This window comes from Rhinolophus ferrumequinum, chromosome 20 (assembly GCF_004115265.2).
Source record: "Rhinolophus ferrumequinum isolate MPI-CBG mRhiFer1 chromosome 20, mRhiFer1_v1.p, whole genome shotgun sequence".
NCBI classification, from domain to species: Eukaryota; Metazoa; Chordata; class Mammalia; order Chiroptera; family Rhinolophidae; genus Rhinolophus; species Rhinolophus ferrumequinum.
In genome coordinates, this window is record NC_046303.1 from 33,085,974 (window position 1) to 33,104,585 (window position 18,612).

At 33.6% G+C, this 18,612-nt stretch overlaps 1 protein-coding gene across 1 annotated transcript in view; it reads right to left on the bottom strand.

Moving 5' to 3' along the window:
• VPS50 (VPS50 subunit of EARP/GARPII complex) overlaps nt 1-18,612 on the bottom strand; it is a 116,033-nt gene that overhangs the window by 48,468 nt on the left and 48,953 nt on the right. Inside the window, exons 13-16 of the mRNA XM_033088693.1 lie at nt 10,524-10,656; nt 8,541-8,632; nt 2,730-2,824; nt 2,306-2,404 (exon numbers count right to left, since the gene is read on the bottom strand). Coding sequence (XP_032944584.1) covers nt 2,306-2,404; nt 2,730-2,824; nt 8,541-8,632; nt 10,524-10,656 — 419 coding nt within the window. The remainder of the gene's footprint in view (nt 1-2,305; nt 2,405-2,729; nt 2,825-8,540; nt 8,633-10,523; nt 10,657-18,612) is intronic.

Genomic DNA, 18,612 nt, shown 5'->3' on the forward strand with positions numbered 1-18,612 from the left:
AAATAGATGTTCCACCAGAGTAAAATGCTTCTATTTTTACCTTTTTATTATGCCTACATCTTCAAATCAATAACCTACACAGATTCCAAGTCAGAATAACTTGGTTCATTTCTTCATTCTCAAGATCTCTATTTGGCAGTGGAGGATCATGAAACAAAGTATAAACATGTTTAAATACTTTTATTAACAAAATTAAAGCACCTGATCTATATTTTACCACATTGCACACTGTTTTTCAGTATTTATGTATGATTTGATGACGGGAATATTAAATTAGAATTTCGGAGATGTAGATTCATCACTGGCTAATGTAATGACTTTCATTGATTTAATATATGCACACTGGCATCATTTCTAAACTCAAATTTATCTTGCTTTATAAAGAAACAGGTGCACTTCAAAACACGCTGATGGTTGGGGAAACACTGTGAAAAAAAGAGTACTTAAAAAAAATATTAAATCTTAACTTTTAACCTATTCAATTGTTTACAAGTGCAGCAAGAAAAAAGGGCAAAAATCTATAGGCAACACTTACAGAGACCATTTAGTCCAGCCACAGCATTTTACAGTTGATGGAATCATAGCCCAGACGGGTCAAATGATTTGTCCAATGTCAGAGAGCTGACGAGCAGCAAAAGTGGGATAAGAATCCAAGTCTACAATCTCCCAGTCCAGCTCTTCTTCTAACAATACAGTACAGCATCTCCACTGGGAAACAAGTTTCACAAATGTTTCCAGGAGAAGTTCATTAAAATGTTGAGTTTGGGGAACATTTAGTAATTCATTTCCATATTCTCTAATTTCATCACGGAGAAATTTTGTGAGGAATCTCCATCATGGTTCGAGTCTAGAAATGCCCATGCCCGGTTACCACAGATGACAATACAGAATACAGAATGGAGACCATTAAATAAGTCAGTTTTTGCATTACGCACATCTGGAACACCAAAAGGTCTCCCAGTTTTCCTGCTGGATATAAAGCCATCTTTGGGAAATGGACATCTGGCATGCCTTCCTTCTAACACAGCAAGTGAGGTTTCTGGATCCATAATAGTTCCTTATTCTTTTCCATGTGATTAAAAAGCCTCTTTCCATATATGGGCTCCAATGTTCAATGAAGCTTTATTTATGGTGGCCAAGACATGGAAATAACCCAAGGGTCCTTTGACAGATGATTGGATAAAGAAGATGTGGTATATATATATACAATGGAATACTATTTTATTCCATAAGAAAAGATGAAATAGTGCCATTTGCGACAACATGGATGGATCTTGAGATTATTATGCTAAGCAAAATAAGTCACACAGAAAAAGTTAAGAATCATATGATTTCACTGACATGTGGTATATAAAACTGAAAACAACAAAAGAACACAACAAACAAATGAAACAAAAACTCATAGACACAGACAATAGTTTAGTGGTTACCAGAGGGTAAGGGGGGAGGAGGGTGGTAGATGAGGGTAAAGGGGATCAAATATATGGTGATGGAAAGAGAACTGACTCTGGGTGGTGAACACACAATGGGATTTATAGATGATGTAATACAGAATTGTACACCTGAAATCTATGTAACTTTACTAACAGTTGTCACCCCAATAAGCTTTAATCAAAAAAGAAAAAGTAAAACATTAAGATAGAACTCAATTCAAATGATAAAACGTATGTAAGGGATACAGCACAGGGTCCAGCTTCTATCAAGAAAGGTCTAGTAAATGTTAGCTCTCTCAATTTAATGCTGCTTTAAGCATACAATCACATTGCTATATGAACATTACTTCCCACCTTCCTCTACTCCGGAAATCCTTTTAAAGTTAGTAGTAATTGTTTCGCAAAGCAATGCAGTACATAATCTTGGCTTTGTAGCAAGATTCTGAATATCACGCCCTCTTCTCTAGAAGCCTTACACACTCCCCTCACTGAGTGATGCCTCTACGGATTTAACTTCCTTACTAGCTCACACCGATACATGCAGGCATACAACAGTGGCCAATTCCTTTTAGTGAACCCTGATGTAACAATCATTTTTTTATCTGTATAGAAATCAGTGCAATATTTAGTTCGATATTTTCAGACACTCAAGACAAAGAATATATTAAAATTGACAATGAATAATTGTCATGTAATGAGAATATTTTATAAGATTTTTACTGAAAAATCCTTAACCATACTAAAAAGAGCTATAAAGAACATATTCTTTCAAATTCAAAAGTAATTGTTTTAAAGCAATTAGTGCTAAAGCATTAGACAAAAGTATTCTCAGCACCTAAATAAGTCTGTTCCTATTTTATTGGAGTTCTTACCTATGGTAGTTCTTAAAATAATTGACACTTTGTTTTCTAATAGACTCTTGCAAAACTTCAGACTTGCTACCACAAAATTCTTCTCCAACTTGCATCAACCTTTTTGGATAAAAAGATTTATATAAATTTCAGCAACATTCTTATTATAGCAAAAAAGAAGTCAAGATCATCTTTCTCAAAGATAACAGATCATAAAGTTTGGATGTTTGAAGAAATTCTAAAGATCACAAATCCATTATGGTTTATAAACATCCAAAGGGCAGAAATATTTAAACACAAACCCAGCAGAAATTAAATTATGAATTTTCAATTATCTTCATTTCCATGAAAAAGTCATATGAGATGATAACTCACTGATTCATTTCTTTGACCATCATGGTTGAATGAATCAAATTAAAGAATAAGACAAGATCTCAAACACTACCTGCTGATTATATCCAAAACGAAGATGAAGTCATCATATTTGAATATAGACAAATCAGTTCCAAGCAAGTAGGTTTTTACTTTTAGTTGAACATCCTGTAAAACAAAAAAATTTCAAGTAAACTCAAAATTTAGAAAAGAAGTTCTTAGAAACATTTATTCTATAGTTACACATTAAAATGAGACAAGAATACATTCTTAACTTGATAAAGAATATCTACTTAGGCCAATAGCCAACATCACAGAGACAAATCCATGAATCAGACATAATATAGTAACGGTCATGATCATCACTGTTAATACAGACACCACATGTGTGAGATAAGAATTATATCCTCATACAGGATATGAAGATAAAAATCATTGTTATTTATGCATGGCTTCGTAGGCTAGAAACTCCCCCAATAATCAATTCAAAAATAATCAGATTTAACAAGATAACTATGTGATTATATAAAACATAATGTAGAAAAATTGAGTTTTCATGTGTAACTTCTTAGCACTTTAAAATGAAGAGATTCCATTTAAAATATACTATACTTAGACATAACTTTAATAAGGAATATCAGACCTATAAGAGAACTAACAACTCTAATGGGATACAAGAGAAATTTCAGTAAATTGAGAATCAAGGAACAGGATGGTGACTATATAGTGCAAAGATGTCAATTTTTCCAAATTAATGTAGAGGTTCAATGAAATTCTAACCAAATTCACAACCAAAACTTTTCTTCCAAATAACCATTCCAAAATTCACCAGAAATAATAAACTGGCAATAACTGCTTTTTAAAAAATAAAGCTTTGAAAAGATGGAGTAAAAGTTTAGTGTAATATTGGAGGACTTATACTACCTGTATTAAATATATTAAAAACTAATAATAATAAAAAAGAATGCTAGCAATCTACAGAGAAATCAACGTAACAGGACAAATAACTCAGAAATAGCACTTATGTATACATACTAGAGCTTAATAAACAGCAGTAAAAACCGCTGTTTTTCTCATTGTTAACTTTGTTTCAAGCATTGGATAAAAACTTTACATATAATCGTTAATCCTACCACAGCCCTGTGGAGCAAGCATATATTAATTCTGCTAAGGGAAGAGAAATTTAAATGAATGACAAAGCTAACACTTGAATCCAGGTTTGTCTTGAAAGTCTTCTCTTTTCACTGCACCTTGCCTACAAAGAGGCGTCACACATAAAGAAAGAAGAAAAAGATTATCCAAAAGTAGTGAAGGAAAAACTGACTAGATTTTGGTGGGTTGAGGGGGTGTCCTCTCTTTATATTACATGTTAAAAGGAATATAAAATAGATTAAATACATATGTTTTTATATGTTTTCAAAAGATTAAAAATTAATTCCAAAAAGAAAAATACTTTTAGCTATTAAGTTTTCTAGGCAGTACTCTAAGTATTAGAGATATAGCAATTAATACAAAGTTTAGATAAATATATTTATAATTACAAGTATCCACCTGAGTTTTACACAGGAAAGAACATTTTAAGAATAAATGTAACATAAGTCACAAAGAACAAGGGTCAATAGTTTGACCTCGTAATATTAACCATCTGCATATTGAAAGTATAAGTGAAAATAGACAAATGATATACAAAGAATTATCATTATCATATAAATTATTTAGAACCTATAAGCAAAACACATAAGCAAATAATTCACAAATCAATAATTAAGACTTTTAAATGTTTAACTTCTCTTACAATTAGAAATATGAATTAAAACACTAATAAAAATATAAACAGGTTCAAATAAAAGATAGTCTCTCTCTTGAAAAAAAATGTTTACATGTACAGGAGACACAACTACAACCTGATCCAAAAACATTTAAAATAAAGGGATGGTCAAAGATTTACCAGAAAATATGAACAAAATAAACACAGCAATAGTAATAATAAAATCAATTAGAATTCATGGCAAAAATGCCTCAGGACAAAAGAGTTGCTTGTTTTTTTTAATTAATGAAGGGAATTATGTACAAAGAAGGTAAGTAAAGTGGTTATTAGCATTGCAGCATCAATCAACATAGCATCCAAGTATAACAAAGCAAAAGCTATTAGAAATAAAAGTGACAAACTCAATCATTCTGGAAGATTAAACCTCCTCCCTCAGAATTGCACAGACCAAGAAAACAAAAAACAAATAAGGATATAGATTAGAATAATACAATTAATAATAAGCTTTCTTTAATATACATATAAAATCTAATTCCACACAAAAAGAAGAAATACAGGGTTAGTTCTCAAATGCCCAAAGAATATTTATTTATTTATTTTTATTTATTGAAAACAACTGTTTATTAGTTTTCAGAATGTCCAATCTACATGCCATCCTTACAGATGAATGCCAACTACCCAGGGGGCCAATGCTAATTATTAACTTTTAAAGCACTAAAGAATTTTTTTTCTCTTAGTATAACATGGAGACTTAAAAACCTAGGACTGTACTGAGTCAAATTTTGGAAGTTTTCATTTTGCCTGTTCTGGGAAAATCCTCATTCTGTGTTCCACAGTGGATTAACAGAGTATTTGTACTTATAGAAAAATAACTAATTAAAAAGAGGGGAGGCAGCAGTTTCCCAAACCTGGAATTTCTCAATCAGGCATCATTCTATGTACTTTCAAACAAGGTGGTGAGCTATGGAGGAATGAAATCCACATCAAACCATAACTTTGGATTTCCAAACTAAAAGTACAATTTGAGGAGATTTGACTTGAAAGAGCTAGCAAAACAGCTTCCTATTTGTTTAGAAGAAAAAGAAGGAGGAGGAGGAGGAGGAGGAGGAGGAGGAGGAGGAGGAAGAAAGAAAGAAAAAGAAAAAAAAGTTGCTTAAAAAGCTTTCTTGGATGTCAGCTATTTCTGACAAACCAATTTTCTGATGATCTCTTTCTTTGCTATCAATCCAAAATACCTTGATTAAATTTCCTTTTAAGGATTTACTGGTTTAAATATTAAGTATTAGAAAAAGAAATGCTTGATAAGAATGTACTGAACTCAAAAGGTTTACAAATCTTTGGAAATAAAATCAATGAGGCTTTAGCTCTCCTGTTTTGGATCCTGTGACTGGCCGCACAAGCACATGCTCTGGGACCTTTCGTTTCGGCTTTGGGCCACATCCCTCCCTGACTTCAAAGCAGCCTAAGACTTGCTTTAATGGCTGGTCTGACTGTTCTTAAGTCACTTCTTGACTTCCATGTCAACTGGGGACATGGATGGCTTGCCCAGGTGGCCTAACAAATGAACATATTCACTGAAAAAGAATGAGGTGGCCACAGTTAACTCTCAGCAGATTCCAAAGGGTGGCCCTCTGGTACTTATCTGCTAGAGAAATTACTGCAAACCCATTTTTTTTCCCTCAGGCCATTGAGAACTGAGGCTGGCTGGAAGGCATGCAGCTTCCGGGCAGCTGTGGAACGGTCATTCTTCTCCGTGTGAGAATCGTAAGGTGCTGAGTGGAAGCACCAGTTGAGATGTGAGCAAATTGACAACCTAGGTTCCTCTATCTTCCCAAAGAATTTTCAAAGTGGGTGGGATACTCGGATGAAAAGAAAATCTCAAATTCACAATAAGTAGAAATATTACAACTCTAATTCTCTAAAATAAAAAGAAATTAACAAGTACTTTTAAATGTCATTTCTCACATATCAAATATTTAAAGATGAAAAAGAAAATCTTGGAAGACTAAAACTTTTATATGTTGTAGATGTGTAAGCTCCATGAGGTCAAGGACAATGGGTTCACTACCATGTTCTCAAATCCACGAACAGTGTCTGCTCCACACAGTAGGACTGATACAGCCATTTTTCTTAGAAGATAATCTTTCTTAGATGATTCTGGTTGAGTCCAAATGCATGGGAAATTTGCCACAACATTCTAAAAACTTTTCATATCAAAAACCACGATGATTATGACTTTGACTTTAGTTTTATGTCAGAAAGTTTAAATATCTTCTTATGTCAGAAAGTTTAAGTATCTTCTTATGCTTTTATCATTTTCTATAACTAATAAATTTACGATGTCTCCAAATTGTCACATGCTCACTTATGCTTTGCAATTTGAGATTTCAGATGTTAGAAATGGATTATGGCACATATAGCATATATTATATAACACCCCTGATGAAGTCTGGGGCAGTATCTCAAGATAAAACACATTAATATTCTTGCAACATATGAATATTCACTCTAATGATATAAATAAATACTATAAAAAGCCTAATACTGGTCAGGTTCTGCTGCCAAATGAATTCAATTTAGGTCAAGTTTTGCCTGCTAACTGTTAGCAAAAAACTTGTTTTTCAGAGCTTTTGCTTTTTTCGATTGCCTTGTAATTTCAATTTAACAAACATTCAATGAGTTCCTAAAATATGCAAAGTCCTCTTCCATAGCTGCTTGAGAACTGGGGCTGGAGGTGAAGAACTGGACTTAGGGGTGGTGGAGATGAAGATATTCTAAAGCTTAAAACCTACAACATAATAATCTAAACTCAAAAGAATGATGATGTCTATTAAATTGGCCAAATGCTTAAACGAGAATAGCTTTACCAGTCATATATTTAATAGAGTTTTCTATATCAGGAATGACATCAGGTTGCCAGACTAAATGGAAACTATATAAAATGCCAAGTCAATATTCCAAAGTACACTGAATTATCAGAAAAATCTATGGATTCTACAATTTCAACTAAGTACAATAAGAGTCTATTAGGAGACTAATTCAAAAATAACTCATATCTGACCCTGGATATATATTCAGTGAGTATGAGATTTCCCTTCCCATTATATATAATAATCGGAAAAAGTCAGACCAAATTCACAATTAATTGTAAATTAAAAATTACGTTAATACGGGCATATCAGAAAACGTAGAAGTCAAAGCTCTTATAACCATCACATGAATATATTTTAAATATTAAAGTAAAAATTCAAATAACATATCCAACATAAAGTTATCAAAAGTTAGACAAGCACTAAATTATAACTGCTACGTGATTCTTAAGAAAATTTATGTTTCAGTATATATTTACCTAAGCAATTTTTTCAAAAGAAACCCTATGAAAGATGGTCAAACTAAAAATCGGCCTCACTAGAAAAATTAAAAATACATTTTAAAAGACTGTAACATGGTCAAAGGGTCTATAGTCTTCTAAGTTTCAAAGAAGTCCAAGGAAAAAAACAGTTATCTTCAAAGAAATTACACTTTTATCTAGGAAGTAACAAGTTTTAACAAGTTAACAAATTTAATACATAATAATGACAATTGAGCTACTAAACTGCAAAATAAAACCTTAAGAAGAAACATTCAGCCAATAAATGTGAACGATTCCCTCAAGGCACAAAAATCATTGACTTAGAAAAAATTCTTCATTCTATATTAGATTCCAACCCAAGTATGTCAACTATTTAGTTATCCATTTAATTTACTTTAAAATTTAATAGAAAGAAAACAGAAATAAAATAAAGATAGAATATCTTGATCAGAAAGCAATTTCTTAATGAAAACATAAACTTGGTAGAACACTAAAAACCATAATCAAGGAAAATATAAGTATCTTCAATGGAGATTTTCAAAATAAAAGACTTTTCTACTGCCATTTATAATCAACTATAATTGTCAACTAAATCATAGAAATTAAAATAAATGATAGATTTATTCCAAAGAAAAATTAAGATGATTAAATATGCAAGAAATACAAATAAATACAGAAAATTTAAACACAGAATTTCTAAAACAACGTAGAAATGAAAGTTTCTATTGCTTTTGTAAAAAATAATTAAAAAAAAAAAACCAAACCTGCCATATTCGTGTAAGTCCATGTTCTAATTTCTTTTTTATGTAGCCACGATCAAAATCAGTTTCTTCAGTACCCATCATATTACTCCCTTCTGAAAATAAAAGATGGTATATGTTTTTAGATTTGCTTTGCAACATTTTTGTTTTCCTAAAAAATTCACTTGGACTCTCACGTATAGTAAGCCTATGTAAAATATAGAAAATACATTCAATATTTATACAGCCAAAACAATGTCAAAAAATAGGTATTAGGATTAAATCCATTTGGTAAGACAGATAAACTTAGACCCTGAAATATTAAGTGCTTTACACAGAAGACCACTCAGCTCATATATGATTGGAGCTGGGTGGGACTGCAGCTTGGGAAGTGTGATCCCAGGGACCAGGTTCTCAATGACCCATTCACTGCCTACTACCAGGGCACTGCAGGACCAATTAACACAATTATTAATTACTATGCATGTTAACAACAGTACAGATTGCAGAATTGCTCATGCAGTGGGGTAATGATGTATACATTTTATATTTTTCACAATACAGAATAGTTTTATCCATTCCAGACAATCAACAATGTCCAGTTCAACAGGTCAAATCAATGACCTGCTTCAAAACAAATATCCCTCTAAAAGTAACTGAAAAGACACATATACATTTATATTAACAGGAGTATGGCTTTCTGCTTATAAACTGTGTGGAACAGTGTGTCCACAGTTAGGTTAGCAGGGTGTCCACTGGGAGCCATCCAAAGCCCTAGCATAGGACAGGTCCCAGATACATGCGTAATGTACGTATGACCACTCCTATAGCTTCAGCCTTATCTGTATGGTCTGGCTCTTAGGGCCCCAGAAGCTCAGGGCAGAGCACCTCAACTACAGCTTTCGAGTTTGATTTGAGAATGGTAAAGTGTTAGGATACCAGTAGTCATAACTACAGAGCTACAGCAGAGGAACTCGAGAGATCCTTTCAGTTGTACATTCCCTTCTCCAAACAATATTTCTAAAAGGATGAAAATACTTCCACAGAATTTTCCTCTCTTCTTTATTGCTATCTATATTTAGGAACTTCTTATGAGTCAAGACAAATATTACACTTATGTCTTCTATACTACCAAAATCGTATGTTTAATCAAATGGTAAGATTTCGGTGATCCTCCAACCAAACACAGAAATCAGGAAGCTCAGAAATTAGAAGCTACTAAAATAAACTTGATTAACTAGCTACATTAAATTTTATGTAGTACAAAAAAAGTGTACAGTGTAGTTTATTTTGCCCATATTAAACAAAATGCTCATAAAATCATTTATTACTTTTTAAAGTATTTTGAATACTTAATCTTAGTTATTGTTCAAGGATAATCATTTATGATACATAATTATGCAAGTGAAGTAATTTAAATATAATGCTTCATAAATACAATTTCTCAAAGATTTGTTCTTTATTTAGCTGGCTATACCATAGTCAGAGTTGCATTTTCCATTCAAAGACAAATATTTTAAAATATCATTTTTTATGAAATTTTAAGTCCTGCTAAATTTTCAGAAAGAAAAGTATCAACATAATTATTAATTCTTAGACTCTAGCTTCATTAGTATAACTTGAAACTTAGCAAAATAGGTTTAATATTGAATATTCAGCATTAATTTTACAGAAAATGTGGACAGACCATTGTCTTACCTAGTTTACAACTATTAATACATATTTTTTTTTAAAAGCCCTTTCTTAATAATCCAGTCTGAAAGCTATCAGCACATATTCCGGGAAACAGGTAATATCTGCCACTTCAGAACTCCTTTGACCCAGCTAATCCCCAAAAGTAATGGAGCTTTTATAGTAGCTGAATCACTTTCTTTGAACATTTAACCTAATATGGTCACTATAGTCCCTGAAATTCTATAAGAATGGCTAGTGCTTTTTCTCTCCTTACTCCAAAAATATAGCATATTTATAATTAAATTAAAAAAAGATTTCAAAGTAATTTCCTACCAGAAGCAGAGGTAGTATCCTCATTGTCATGCTTTTCATGCCATTCCATAGTCCTGTAATAGCTGAGCATAACCTCCCACAGTGCTTTGCACAGGTCAGCAAGGCATGGAATATAGCTGTCTGGTGTAACGTGCTGAAGAAAATGACAAGAGCCAACTTTCAAATATTACATTTACTTTAACACGTAAAGTTAATACAAATAAAATTGTATGTTATTAATCAAATTCATTCAAAAATTAGAGATAATTAAGAAAATTTCTTCTCCTGACATATCTAAAGAGAAAATTCAATGGCAAGAAAATTTTGTTCAAGTAATTCTCATTTCAACATGGCTTTTAGTAGTCATCAGGGATATCAGTCCATATACTAATTATCAAATTATAGTCAGAGAATCAAAAAGTCTACAAATAATTATTGAATTGGCAAGTGTTCCCATAAACAACAGTGTAGACTTCCCCAAATGTATTTTTTCAAAGACACGCTTCTTAGCATGCATGCACAGCTGTGTATTCATCCTAGGACCTGAGTCACAACTTATAAAAAAGAGGCCAGATTTACAATTCAGTTATGTCATTTGTATAAATTAAGTAAACACCTTTGATAAACACTAAATCCTTTAAATAACATGGATACAGTTATTTCATATCTGACAATAACATTTTAAAATAATTTTTTATATAACATGGCTATGAAACAATATGTGGTCCCTAATCTTCTCCCTAATGGAAATGCACGGATTTTGCCTCCCCCACTCTATTCTTTGTAAAAACTATCATTTGTCATTCTGCCTTTTTTTCTTGCAGGTAGTGATATCTCCATGCTATTTTGCAGGTTTCCGATGTGTTATAATGCAGCCTTTGCTCCATCATTTGAGGATTTCCTAGCATTTCTGCACTTGGTAATCAATTCACCACAACTGATCATGCTAACAAACACCAAAAGCTGCAGACTCTGGTTGGTGTGTGCGCTCCGAGGTAAATAGCTAGGAGGAGAAACAAGGTATACAACCATATAGGCACAGTGTGATGGCTGCGCAGGATACCACAACTGCTAGGAATCGGCTCCCTTTCAAAGAGCTTTTTATCTCCATAATGGCCTCTCCCTCTTCTAAACTCATTTACTCATACATTCATCTAGCACTTAATAAAAACACTAATTTGTATACTTAGCACACTTTTGTGTAAGCATGCCAAACCTCGGAAACTCATGAGGAAGTAGTAAAATAAAGGAGTTGTTAAGCTCTGGAGTCAGGTTGTCCAAGTGGGGTTTATGCCAAGAATGGTGGCATAGTTCAACCTTATAAAAATCTATTCATGTAATCTGCCATATTAATAGGTCTAAGGAGAAAAACCATTTGATTATCCCAATAGATACTAAAGAAAACTTCTGAAACAGTCAACAGCCATTCCTAATAACAACTCATGAGAAAATAAACAATGGACGGCTATTTCCTTAAATGAGGAAACTCGAAGGCACAGCCACTGTGTCAGGAAGAAGACGAGGGTGCCCACTGTCTGCACTATTTACGGCTAGACTAAGGAAGCCAATGAGACACGAAAGAACAGGAAAAGAAGAAATACAACTATTTCTATCTACAAATGACATAATAGTAATACACCTGGAAATTCCTGGAGAATCAGTGGTAAAGCTAACTAACTCGAACAATAAAAGAATCCTGCAAGGTAGCAGGTTATAAAGTTAATAAGCAAAAAACAACAGTATTCATATACGCAAATAATAACCATTTAGAAGACACACTGAATGAGAATTCTCCATTTATAATAACAAGAAATATAATTTTGGGGGGAATAAACTTAACAAGAAATGATTCAAAAGTCTATCAAGAAAACTGGAAGACATGAAGTAGACGTGAAAAATGGAGATATCCCTTATTCTTAGTTGCAATGTCTCAACATCATCAAGATGTCAGTTCTGCCTAACTTTATCTATGAATTACTGAAATACCAATACAAAAGAGTGCAGAAATAGATCCAGCCTCATATAAAAATCTAATATAAAGCTAGCACCTCACATCCCTTAGGTGAAGATAGTCTTTTTCATAAATAGTGTTGGGACTAGATAGTCAGTCAGACAAAAACAAAATTAGACTCATTCCTCACACCACACCCAAGAATGAACACCAAATGAATAAGGGATCTAAATGTAAAAAACTAAAACTATACTAGCCCTAAAAGAACACACAGGTTAATTCTTCTCTCACTTTGGCAGAGGGAAAGTCTTTTGAATGATGATTCAAAATTCAGAGGTAATAAAGGTAAAATTTGATAAACTTTACTATATAAAAATTAAAAAAGAACTTGCATGGCAAAAAAAATACCATAAGCAAAGTCAAAAGACAAACTTGAAAAGATATTCACAACATATCACAATAAAGAGCTAATATCCCATCTTATAAAGAACCCTTAAAAGTTTGAGGGTGAGGGTAGGGGAAGACCAAAAATCATACAGAAAAATGAGAAGAAGGCAGAAACACACATCACAAATAGAGATACAAAAATAGCCCTTAAACATAGGAAAACATGTTCAACTTCACTGCAGTGAGACAAATGTAAATTAAAACTATTGACATACTAATTCTCACCCACCCAACAGATTGGTGAAAATTGTAAAGCTGACCACTGACAAAGATTCTGTCCTTGACCAAACTCCAGCCAGGCTCCTCTGAGCTCTCTTCTCCACTAGGCCTCAACCTTGGCCTATAAAGATTTGAACAAAACACTAATACAGTTTCTAGCAGCTCAAGGCAGCATCCTTCGAATGACTCTAGCCCCCTTTAAATTGCTTGCCTGAGAAAATTCAAGGCTGCCAAAAGAATTTACTGTTTGATCCAGCTAACACTTAAAGACAGGGCCCTGTCTCCCAGGCTCTAAGGGAGGGTGGGAGCCTAACTTGATAAGCCACAATTAGCAAATCCAGTTGGGTTTCACATGGACCAACCACCCCCTTCTAGTTTCTTGCAATTTTTCACTTCCTGACTCCACTGAGCCCGCACTCACACCCTTCTCTATTCCCTCACACTCCCTTTAAAATGTCCAGTCACCTCTGCACAAATAGAACTTGAGTTCTGCTAGACTCTCTTCCCTATTGCAATATTACTAACTAAAATCTGTTCTTACCAGTTTAATTAGTGTGTGTCCAGCTTTGCTTACCTTTGAAAGCATGTATACTCTGTTGCGAAGGCTGTGAAAAAAATTGGCACTCTCACATATTGCTGGTGGGAATGCAAAATGGTACATAGAGGGGAATGTGGCAATGTCTAACAAAAGGACATGAGTATTTTCCCTTTGACTCAGTAATCCCACTTCTAGGAATTTACCCTTAAGATATATCTCAAACAATGGGAAAATAATATGCACAAGGTTATTCATTAAAGGATTATGTGTAATTGCAAAATATTGGAATCTATCTAAATGTCCAAATGCAAGAGACTGGTCAAATAAACTATCGTTCTCACACACAAGAGCAGTGTGCAACAGTGAAAAATAATAATAGACTCACGCATTTTTTAAACTTTAAAATAAAACAAAATCCCTTTCATATGATATATCTATGAAAGCGAAATTTTTAAAAATTATACATACATGTAATAATGGAAAAAATCTACTATATGTATCTTCTTATCACAAAAATAAACAAAGGGAAAATCAACAAGGAAGCACTGAAGTTAGTTACCTACAAGAGGTAGGATGTGGGATGGCACTGAAGTTAGTTACCTACAAGAGACAGGATGTGGGATGAAATGCAAGGGATGCAGAAAGGAGGGACACTTCTCTGAGGATACCAAGTTGGCTGTAGGTACCTATTTACAGAAGAATTAGAATAGCTATCTCGATTTACACATGGCTTGCAGGGATCAATATAAAATATTTTTGCATACTTATGCCATAATTTGGGATAACTTTTATCTTTACTTTCTATGTTTACTTTTATATTCCTATCTTTGCAATGAACCAGTGTTGATTTTTTTTCCCTTGGTTTATCTTTACCACATTATTACACCTGACGTATGTCTTATACCACACACACCATGAAACCCATACTGATGCACATGGTGAGGAAAAAGCTAAAAGCAGAGCACAAAGAAAAGCAAAAATCACAAAAAAGTTCTGGGCTGTAACTCAGCAATCATTCACCTGAATAAAGGTACTCTCTACAAGTCCATTTTTCTAACTTTCCTAAACTCAACTTTGCATAAATTTATATTTATATTATGCAAATACATATAATTTAATTATATCCCAATAGTCTTCTTGGTAGATAAAAGGAAGGCAACGTTAGTCTTAGTCTTATTTTTTCCTAAAGTAAAATTGTGACTATACAAATAATTGCATTATAGCCCACCAATTAATTTTTATTATACTTGTCACAGTTTAACAAACCAGAAAATTGAAACTTGTAACTACTATCTTCTATTCTCCACCCAACCACTGTCTAGTTATAGTATTTGCTTATTTATTCCAGGAAAAAGGAAGTTCTTTACTATGTTACCTCTTGATGATTTGCTGAAACATATTGGGTTTGGATGAGATATATACACAGAAATGTATATGTGAATTTTTTTTAAAAAAAGTTGAAATTATGTAATGAAGGTATAGCAAGCTTTTTCTCACTAAACTGATTCAAGTCTAAATAATTCACAGATCTAGCTAAACTACTGCACATGTCTAAAAGTCTTCCAAAAGAATCCAAATTTCATTATCTTGAAATATGTTCACATGTACAAACATAAGACTATGACATACTGACCACCACATAACAAGATGATTCTTGCCTAAATTTATATTGTAAAATAGAAACAAATGTAGAGATTCATTGTACTAAATACCTATACAGTAAATAGTTGAAGGAAATAAGGCAAGGTGGGAGAGAGAAAAAATATATTGTTTTTAACAGATTTAAGCCCAGGTCTGTTAATCTCTGTACTTGAAGACTATGCTGGCAGTAAGTTAAGAGTCATTTCATTTTAAAACGGAATTCTAGAGACCACTTTCTGCTACACCATGCAACCAACTGATGTCAACTCTCATAGCAACAAATGCTTCTGATGCTTTTAACACATTACTAAAATGATTCACAACATTCTCTCATTAATTTATAAAAAGCGCCTCCAACAGAGAATATTATTACACAGACATGGGTCCATCATAACTATAACAAAAGAGATTCAAAGAAACCAACAAAAAAAGCAAATAATTACATAAGTAATAAAAAAATAAAGAGCAGATCAGGAAGAGTCTGAGTTTCTGAATGAATAGTCTATGCAACTTCCACTCAGACATCAATTCTTCTTCACGTGGGTTAAACTTAATAGAAAGAGTCCCAGACAAGAAACTGGAAGCCGTGGTCCCACTCAGTTCCACAACTTAGCAGTCACATGCCCTTGGACAGCCAGCCACCTGGATTTCAGTTTCACCTTTCACAAAACAGTGTTAGAGATCCCTGCTTCCTTCATCATTGCTTTAATCCATTCACTGATCACTAAAAATGTAACGCTGCAATTCAGTCCCAATTAAGATGGGCTTCACTTAGTATAAGACCAGGAATACCAAGGCAGAGGAGCACCAAATTATAATTCCAGTTCTGTGTTCTTAGCAGATATCAATAATAGCAATGAAAAGTCTTGAATTAATCAATTCAGAAAGTATTCACACAGTGAGACACCCCAAAGAACTAAATAACATGTTTTGAATTATTTTTTAAAATTAAAGAGTGTATGGGAAATAGAAGTTTGTCGCCTATTTCTCTGTGTCCTAGAGATGTTTTCCACTGCCATTCTTTGACAGAAAGCTAGTAGCATCAATTTATTCAGCAAAGGTGGTGAGATGAGGGGAAAAAGAGGAAAAAAAAAGTATACAGCGTTTTAGAAATATCTCCAAAAAACACGCAGAAAAGAAATATTTTAAGTATCTAAAATATTTTTTAAATCCATAACCTCTATACAGAAAACTTAACATCCTTAGCAATTGGTGATTATAAAAGGTAAAAAATATCCGATGGGGCAGGATTTGGAGAAGATTTACAAATCTGGATATTCTAATACAAAAACTCAACACAGCATTTTCACTATGCTTACTATTCAGACATCAAAATAGGATCCTTACTCAAAGCCTGATGAACACTGGCACAAAATACACAGATCTCATTTCCCATCTCATCACTATCAGCTAAGAGTAATATTTTGCACCTTCCATTTCTACTATTAACCATCTCCACCAACCTACCTGATCAAAATAAAAATGATGAAACTAGCTTATTATAACCAGCAACATCTCAGCCTTAATTCTAAACATAAGTTTAATAAGAATCTAGAGGCCATTTCAAAAAACCGTATAAATCCAGAAATGAATATAAACAGTCTTTCCAAATTTGAAACAAAATCATCTTTTGAAAGTTGCTTAAGTACAAAGTTAAGTGGTAAATATAAAAAGAAGGATGCTGCTAGATTTCGTCTTTTAATTATTATCAATCTCTTTCTAGTTCCATCAGAAATCTCTACTACCAAATACCTAAAAAATCTCTGGAAGGTGATTTTTATATTAAAACATCAAAGTAAAAATTCTTAGGCATATCTTTAAAGTATTATTTTGTTCTTGTTTCAGTTTGATTTAGCACTCTAATCACTTCCTGACAAACATAAAGGGAATAGATGTTTTGACATCCTCACAGAGATCCAAACTCCCAGGGCTGCCTTCCACCTCACTCCACCCACCCACATACACACACTGATAGATGGATTACAAAGAACAACAAACAATTATCAGTATCTTTACATGAATGCTGTTAGCACTGTGAGCTCACATCACCAGAAGCTGCTATGAGGACTACTGCCTATCTGTGAGGCTTCTGGAAAGATGTTTCAGGTCAAAACAGCAGAGGCACAGGGAGCTGAAAATATTTCTGAGGAGGCTGAACTATGGACCAAAATAAGTGGCTGGGCCAACCAATTACAAGATCTCTCCAACCTCTGATTACTTCTGTAAGGGCCAAACTGTGCAAAATATGAATATCTTACGTACTTCTAACCATTGGGAACCAGAGAGATGCATGGTACAGTGGACTGGATGGCACATGTTTGGGCTTGGGGCCCAACTCTGTGACTTACTTGGTCATGACTCCAGCGTATCATTTCATGTATCTAAACCCCAAGGGATAAAGCAAATAACCTAGAGTCTCTCTGACGCTTTAAAAACTATGACTCTCCACAGGTAAATATACTTACATGCATATGATGTAGCAAAACTTTCCTTGTACCAAACTGGATTCATTTGTTGATTTAAAAACACAACATCACAGTGAAAAAAGTCATTCTTATCTCCCAGTCGTTTTATCATTAATACTAAATATGCATATATACATGAAGACATATGCAATATTCTGATATAAATCATGCCAACTTTGAACTAAGAAACTTGCATTCTCTAAATTGTGAAATAGACAGGGGTGGGGGGTGGCTCCTTTAGTACATTCTCAGGTTTTTCTAATTGCTGTTAAATGGCTTTAATCAAATAGAAAGCTTAATACTACAAAATAAGCAAAGCATGGATAATCAGAATATATAATCTTTCAAAGTTTCAAGTGATAAAATGCTATGAACCCCTGTACTGAGAGTATCACCAAAAAAGGGGCAGTATTGAAATGCTAAAACACTATCAAATCAAGAACAGGGTTTATTGGCAAGTTTCAAGAATGGTTTTCTACCAGTAAATTATTTTTCGTTTCTGCTGGTCGCTGTGTGCCACATTCTAAAAATAGGTTGGTTCTTTAACATCTATCCCCAATGCTGCCCCCCACACACACGTCACCCAGCAGTCTAAATTACATTGACAGTTTTAAGCGTTCTTAGACTTGGGCAAGAGAGAGGCCTTGCCACACCTGAGCCAGTTTCAAATGACTAGAAAACCCCTCCAGTTCCAGCCAAGAGAAGGAAGGTTGGTTACCCAAATAACTACAGCCCAAAGCATGCACTCCACAGGCACTTATTAGTCCCAGGGTACTTTAGAAACAACCAAATCACCATTCTGAAATGCATGTAAGACAATTTGGACAACCTACTGTTCCTTTCACCTGC